A 7,901-nucleotide genomic window follows, 5' to 3' on the forward strand; every position below is an offset into this window, starting at 1 on the left:
ATCCCCAAATGAGGTTTTCAGTAGGGTTAGTCTAACAGTTAGGCTTTAAAAGCTTTGAGGTGATTACGTTTTGTCTTCTTTTGTCGTTAATAAAGACAGAAGTGTGACTTTGAATAGAAATTTTCGTTTGGACGCACATAAAATCCCATCGTTTTTCGTTAGTCACATTTTCTACCCATATGGTTCTTTTGTATACGTGGGAACGATGTAAGGCCAGGCCCATTCCAAGGAGAAATTATTTTACATTCTATGTGAATATTTGTTAATATCCTGGCTAGTCACATACTTCTGTTTAGTGACCTCGTTGACTAAAAAGACGTCTAAACTGCTCTCAAAATATAGATATCATTTAGAGAGTCTGCTTGGACATTTAGTAAAATCCCTTTTGTTAATGAAAGAAAACAGAACCTTGACGCTTAGATTGGTTATTTTTTAACAAGCAAACGCGAACAATCCTTTTAAGATACAATTATATACAAGCGACAAACCATCTTCATTTAATGACAATTCTTATAATTGGGAGCACTTGGCAATCTTCTGAGGGAACTTTAACGAACTTACAAGATATCGGTGAAAATGACTTGGAATAAAATTCATTAGAACATATAGGCTACTATCACCTGCTTAAAAACTTTTGGGATGTGGTTACTTGCGGATCTTCAACAAGTATAGTCAATCGAACTGGTGAGTATATTGAAAAAAGGGTATAGAAATCATTGTTTAAATCTAGCGTCCGTAAAACCAGATCATAGGAAATGTCAGTGAAATTCCCTTGGCATTCCAGAATATAAGATATTGACCTCTGACTTGCTGGAACGTAGAATCATATCAGAGCGTTACGTAACCATTGAACTTCGACCCGAGGAGCTAAACCGAATCCTGGAAGGCTCTTAAAATAATCCTTATGTAAATGTATGATTAGTAATATTTTACATCAATCCTTTATATGTTTATCTTACAAGAGGCCAGTACTAAATAGGAACAGTTGACCTTCTGGGCATCTTCGACATTCGAAATGTCATTACTACAACGAATTTGGTTACAGGAAATGTTGTACTTTGTTATCATACAATAACTGTACATTTAATGTCTTGTTCAACACCAGGTACACCATAAGTGAATATCCTGGGTTCTTAAACTAAAAAAACGAAATGAAAAAACTGCAACATGTTATAATTATGCTTTCGTTAATATATACAAACTGCATCTGTATGGCTCTCAATACCTAAGCTTCTGAGTAAGAATTATCATAACTATAAATAATCACAAGTCTGTGAGGAACATGTGGTCCCTTTACGATACTCTGATAATAATAATAATAATAATAATAATAATAATAATAATAATAATAATAATAATAATGTCATTGGTTAAACTGTATTATAGTACATAAACCTCACATCAGTAATCTTTTACTACTTCCATTGTGAATTAAAAGATGTTATTTTCATGGTTTATTAACTCTAAATACTAGTAAATGCCTTGAGAATACATTGCAGTTAAGTTCATTAAAAAATATTTTAATTTTTCTTGGAGATTTGTGGAAAAAGGGACACACACAAAATAAAAAAAATAACTAATACGGCCTCCAGACAGATGGATCGTTTGGAGAAGGGCCACCTGCCCTAGTGCCATTGCTCATATAACGATCATGACCATGAGCACCATGCAGAGTTTCGTCCGGTGTCATGTGGGTGGCCATCATGCTCTGGTGCGTCACGGGTGTGCTTGCTCCTCCGGTGGACATGTCACGATACCCATCGTGCCTGGTGTAGTCCCCTCGCTGTCCTGCAGTATTTGGTGCCGCTGTGGCCCCACTGTATTGGTCGGCTGTTGCCTGGCGTGGGTCCAAGAGTGCCAGCTGGCCTTGCTGAGGGTATAGATGAGGGTATAAGAGCGACATACTAGGAGAAAGGTAACCCTGGCCAGTGGTTGTAGTTGTATAATACCCGCTACCCAAATATCCCGGATAGCTTCCCGCACTGCCACCAACGCCTCCCGTAGCAGCTGCAGCAGCAGCTACAACACCGCTTCCTGTGCCTCCAGTAGACGACGAACCACCCACCAGGAGACCACTAGTGCCGGAAGGTGTCTGTGCGGGATTAGTCGAAGTAGCTGGTGGCGTGTATGGCGCACAAGACAAGTCCTGTCGGGGATCAGATGCCGCGCTGGCGGCGTGACGAGGATCTGGCGAAGAGTACCTAGCAATCATGTACTCGTGGCGAGGAGGAGATTGCGGGGCTTGTAAAGAGGCGAGGCTTTCATAATCTCCCCCAGAACTCGGCGAGTTTTCAATCACCCCTGCAAAAGGAAATCATACACGTGTTAGAGTTGTCTATTCTACTTGACGGGAAAAATATATGTTCAAAACCCAGGAATGATTATATAAAACATAGATATGATAGAGTTCATGTTTTAATAACTATATTATCTTATTGGAAAGTTTTATAATTTTTTAGTTAATGGGCATAACTTTTTATATTAAAGATATTTAAAATAAATATAAATATAGCAACCTTGGTTGCGAAGGAAATGAATAAATAAAAATTTCGGGTAAGCATATCAATTTATATATCATCTGCGACACCGATTCCTCTTGATAGAAACAATTTTTACAACGACCACCCATTTTTTTTAATATTTTAAAAAATAATAGCAATTGTTAGAATATATATGGAGAGAGTCCATGTATGTTATAGTCATGGATGGTTGGTTGTAGTTGGTTGGTCCCGAATACCAGGACACATCTCTTATTTATTAAACTAATTACAATTCATGAGCAAGAGGGATGCATGCCACTAGCTCATGACGTCTCTTTACTAGCTTGACATATCTTCAAGAAACTTGAGAAAGACAGTTACGGGAATAACTGCTAAACCGACGCAGAACGATATATATGTCATGAGAAATGAGAAAGTAGCCACATTCAAGAAAGAAAATATTGACGATGTGGAAGTTATGGGATTATACATCTTATTTGCAAAATATCTTCATTCGGTAATGATTTTGCAATAGTGATAAAAGTAATTGATAATAATGACATCAATGAATATAAAACCAATGTCAGGGCTGTCAATGAAATATTATTTGCAGTTATTCCCAAATCAATAATTGGTTATGTTTCTTTAATTATTGCTATCTTTGGAAGAAATTTCAAATTTTCATAATAAAATTACAGAAACAGGTGTGATAACACAAATGAGAGGATTTTAAAGATTAATTCAATCTCTAGAAACTGTATTTTATCATATATAAATCTGGAAAAGGAAAATAACACACACACAGAAAAAAAAGAAAAAAAAAAATAAAATCACCGTAATTACTGGAATCTAGTTCACCAGATGTTCAGGCGTACACCATTTTCTCGCCATAATATAGCTATAGGAATGTTTTCTTATATTTGAAATTGTTACCTAAATTTTAATGCAGATTGATATGGTTTTAAACAGATTTGCTCTACGGAATAAAAATAATTCCAAACCATTTATTATGTGAGAATAAAATGATGAGTGTACAATGTAACTTTCTATTGGAAAAAAATATATTTCAAAATGAAGAGTGACGACAGCACAAAGAAAAGCTTGCAAGCACAGCAATTGAGCCTAAGGAAACATGTTTCTTTCAGCTTTTTGAAGCAAAGAGCGAGAATGTTGAAGAGGCCATATCCTCGTCGTTATAATCAATTTCCCCTCCTGGGAAATTTCGATATCTTGGTAAGTAACGATCCTCCCCGCTCGCATAACAAGCGACTGCGCCCACGGGATGCACCATTAAGCTCTTCCTCCCGGGCTGTGTCTTATCTCGTTATTGTGAATTAGCGCAGAACAACAAGAGGCATTCAAGACTGGTAAATCATATTAAATTAAAGCCTAATTACACACAAGCTCATCTCGAGGACGACCTCCGGAAAGCCGTAAATTATGGTGGGACGTTCAGTTAATTCGATGTGCGAAATGGCGAGCTGGCTCAGTTGCACAGTGCTTTAATTTTCCGTCAAGAGAGCAATTTGGTGAGCATTTTGGGTCTCAAATTTCTTCCCGTTTCTTTGTCTTGTTCCTCACAGACACCATTCTCTCTTTTATTTGAATGTTGCATTTCTTTTTTCTTTTCTTTTTCTACTTTTGCTCCAAATAGAATAACATTTATTTTTCCAAATGTCTTGCCGCTGTTGTTATTACTAACAATATGTTCCAGAGTACCCCAACCACTTTCTTCTTAAGATAAACGTTTATCATTTCTGTATTGAATTTAATGCCGAGTTTTCTACTACATGTATACTGGTATGACACATGAAAATGAACATTATCATCTTTGAAACATGTTACTGTTAGATCAAATTGGTCTCCGAGTCCGAGCAATTAACCCGCTTAGTTCAACAAATAAACATCTAGAGGCAAGTGGGACTGTTTACCTGTAGACAAATGCGTTGAATTGGAATCTAACGTGTTGACCTGCTGCGTGATGTCGCTGCTGTAGCCAAGAGCTTGCGTCGATGTGAAACCGCTCTGGAGAGTTGGAGTGTTACTTCCTGCCAGACTCCCTGCCAGGAGTAAAGGAAAAGGGTTGAAGCGGACGTACAATGATAGCTGCAGTATTTTCAAATGTAAAGAATTAACTTTGAGGTGTGTACAGTACGCCAACATAATATTAAAAACTCAGGTAGACAATAAAGTTAGTCTTATTTTGAATACTACCATCCAGTATTGTTCTCTCTCTCTCTCTCTCTCTCTCTCTCTCTCTCTCTCTCTCTCTCTCTCTCTCTCTCTCTCTCTCAGGACGTTTGATATTGATTTGCGGATTAGTGTATACAGATAACAGAGTTGACTAGTAGCCGTAAAGGAAACTTATGACAGCATATTTCTTTTTTATTTACATTAAGGAGCAGGTTTCCAATAACCAAAAATAAGCGGGGGGGGGGGGGGGAGCAATTAATTCAAGAATCAGTTTTATAAACAGTTCAAATTTTGCATTGCGTTGACGATAATATCTTCCAGTTTTGAGAAAAATCTAGCTGTTTTTCATGCTCCATTCCTATGACTCGCCTCATATCCCATACTTCTAAAATTTATGCATATATACACACTCACAATCACACATACGTATATGAGAGAGAGAGAGAGAGAGAGAGAGAGAGAGAGAGAGAGAGAGAGAGAGAGAGAGAGAGAGAGAGAGAGGTGCTATAAACAGAATAGCTTGAGTAAAATGATGAGCCCGAATATCTCATTGTTATTTGGTCAAGAAAAGAGATTGAAAGTATAATGGGTTACATTATGAAAAAAAATTAATATGCTTAAAAAATGAGAATGACAAAGAAAATCAAGGATATTTTTAAGTGGATGGATTCACAAAAGCCTTAAACATACCAGTTATTGGGGTATCGGCAATAAGAGGGTAATAAAAGTGATTGTTTTATACGTTGTAAAATAAAGCTTTACACAGTTACTTTATAGCTTGGGTCTAACACACACTGAGAGAGAGAGAGAGAGAGAGAGAGAGAGAGAGAGAGAGAGAGAGAGAGAGAGAGAGAGAAGCCAATCCATGTCTTAACTAGAATCGCCTATCCTGTTTTTGAAATTGCATTAATATTAATTGGTGAATGACGTCTAGAAAGAGTTTTTAGATTGTTCATCATCAGGTTAATTAGGATATTTCGTTTTCCTCTGAATGATATTTGCCTATAAAGCTGTAATCAAGTAAGGAGACTTTCTATCCCCTCCTCCTTCTCTCTCTTGTTGAGTGGTGATCCTATTTCTGTCAATATTGATTAAAAAATCACAATTCTTAAAACCTATTTATCAATTACATGCATATTATTATTATTATTATTATTATTATTATTATTATTATTATTATTATTATTATTATTATTATTATTATTATTATTATTATCACTTGCTAGGCTACAACCCTAGCTGGAAAAGCAGGATGCTATAAGCCTAGTGGCCCCAACAGGGAAAATAGCCCAAAAAGAAAAGGAAACAAGAAAAAATAAAATATTTTATGAAAAGTAACAACATTAAAATAAACATTTCCTATATGAACTATAGAAATTTCAACGAAACAAAAGGAAGAGAAATTAGATATAGTAGAGTGCCCGAGTATATCCTCAAGCAAGAGAACACTAACCCAAGACAGTGGAAGACCATGGTACAGAGGTTATGGGAATACCCAAGACTAAAGAACAATGGTTTGATTTTGGAGTGTCCTTCTCATTGAAGAGCTGCTTGCCATAGCTAAGAGTCTCTCATACCTTACCAAGAAGAAAACAGCCACTGAACAATTACAGTACAGTAGTTAACACCTTGGGTGAAGAAGAATTGTTTGGTAATTTCAGTGTTGTCAGGTGTATGAGGACAGAGGAGGATCTGTAAAGAATAGGCCAGACTATTTGGTGTAGGTGTAGGCAAAGGGAAAGTGAACCGTAACCAGAGAGTAGGATCCACAATGCAGTACTGTCTGGCCAGTTAAAGGACCCTGTAACTCTTGGCGGTAGTATCTCAACCGGTGGCTGGTGTCCTGTCCAACCTACTACCGAAAAATAAATAAGGAGCTGGCCATCGCCAATGGACACATTTTGCACTTGCATAGGTATTCATAAAATTTAGAAATGTGCATCACACTAACATCCACCCGCATACACTGACACACATACACTCAAACACACACATTCACATATATATCTGTGTGTATACATGCATACAAATGCATGTTTATGAACCCACACATATATATATGTATGTATATATAAATTTTATATATATATATATATATACATATATATATATATATATATATATATATATATATATATATATATGAATATATATATATATATATATATATATATATATATATATATATATATATATATATATATATATAATAGGTGACAAATGTAAAAATACCATTGATTTATCAGATAATATTTATCTTTCTTGATATTATTCCTCAAGAATCAATGTTTGAGAAAAAACAATGCCTAGCTATTATTTTTTTTAATCCCGTGGAAGCAACATCAAGTCAGTGGTGCAAAATTACTGATGGTTTTACTCTACATAGTTAAGATGTTCTTGTGTAAAATGTGTTAAATAAAAAACATACCGCATCTCTATCATGGTTTTGAACCCTTCGTGGAAAATGCGTAAATACCATTGATATCCTTTTTCCCCAAAGAGGACAATAAGAAGATATGGAGATGTCAAAGCAAAAGTGGTTTTCACTAGTCTAAAGAACAGAGAACGCTGCCTGATACTGTCACTCACCAGTGGTCTCACCTGGGATATACGAAGAATAATGCGTGCCACTGTAACTTGTCCAGTGACCGTCTGCTGTACCCAGTCCTATAGACTGAGAAGGATCTGTTAAAACAGAAATGGAAATTAGTATATATAAAAAACTATAAATTAAAGCATAAAACAAAGGATATTATTGGTAATTTGCATATATATATATATATATATATATATATATATATATATATATATATATATATATATATATATATATATATGTATATATTCAAATAAGCCATATATATTTTTGATACATTAATGTCTGGATTCTCTTAACGACCTCGGGATCAGAGCCCCAGGCGAAATCACACAAAGACAAGAGCTTGTGACCGGCCGGGAACCGAACCCTGGTCAGCAAGCTTGTATAGACAGTGACTAAACCACGAAGAAAGATAAAAGTCAATGACAATTCTTCTGTACTTATACCTGTCGAATTCAGGTATTTTGTACTTAGAATTGATCGTGGCCAAGTGGTTTAGTCACTGTCTATACAAGCTTGCCGACCAGGGTTCGATTCCCGGCCGGTCACAAGCTCTTGTCTTTGTGTGATTTCGCCTAGGGCTCTGATCCCGAGGTCGTTAAGAGAATCCAGACATTAATGTATCAAAA

The 7,901-nt window shown here is 36.0% G+C and overlaps 1 protein-coding gene across 5 annotated transcripts in view; it reads right to left on the reverse strand.

The window, feature by feature from the left end:
* Window positions 1–1,405: 1,405 nt before the first annotated feature.
* Window positions 1,406–7,901, reverse strand: part of LOC137617849 (runt-related transcription factor 1-like) — a 431,527-nt gene continuing 425,031 nt past the window's right edge. For 2 of the 5 annotated variants that reach the window (XM_068347799.1, XM_068347796.1), the window contains 3 exons: window positions 7,275–7,358; window positions 4,412–4,540; window positions 1,406–2,301 (listed from right to left, as the gene is read on the reverse strand). In XM_068347799.1, the coding sequence (XP_068203900.1) occupies window positions 1,577–2,301; window positions 4,412–4,540; window positions 7,275–7,358 (938 nt within the window). In that variant the 3' untranslated portion in view covers window positions 1,406–1,576. Of the gene's footprint in view, window positions 2,302–4,411; window positions 4,541–7,262; window positions 7,359–7,901 lie in introns of all 5 variants that reach the window. The other 3 variants (XM_068347798.1, XM_068347795.1, XM_068347797.1) reach the window with 2 other exon arrangements.

The sequence above is a fragment of the Palaemon carinicauda genome, chromosome 24 (genome assembly GCF_036898095.1).
Source record: "Palaemon carinicauda isolate YSFRI2023 chromosome 24, ASM3689809v2, whole genome shotgun sequence".
Classification (NCBI taxonomy): Eukaryota; Metazoa; Arthropoda; class Malacostraca; order Decapoda; family Palaemonidae; genus Palaemon; species Palaemon carinicauda.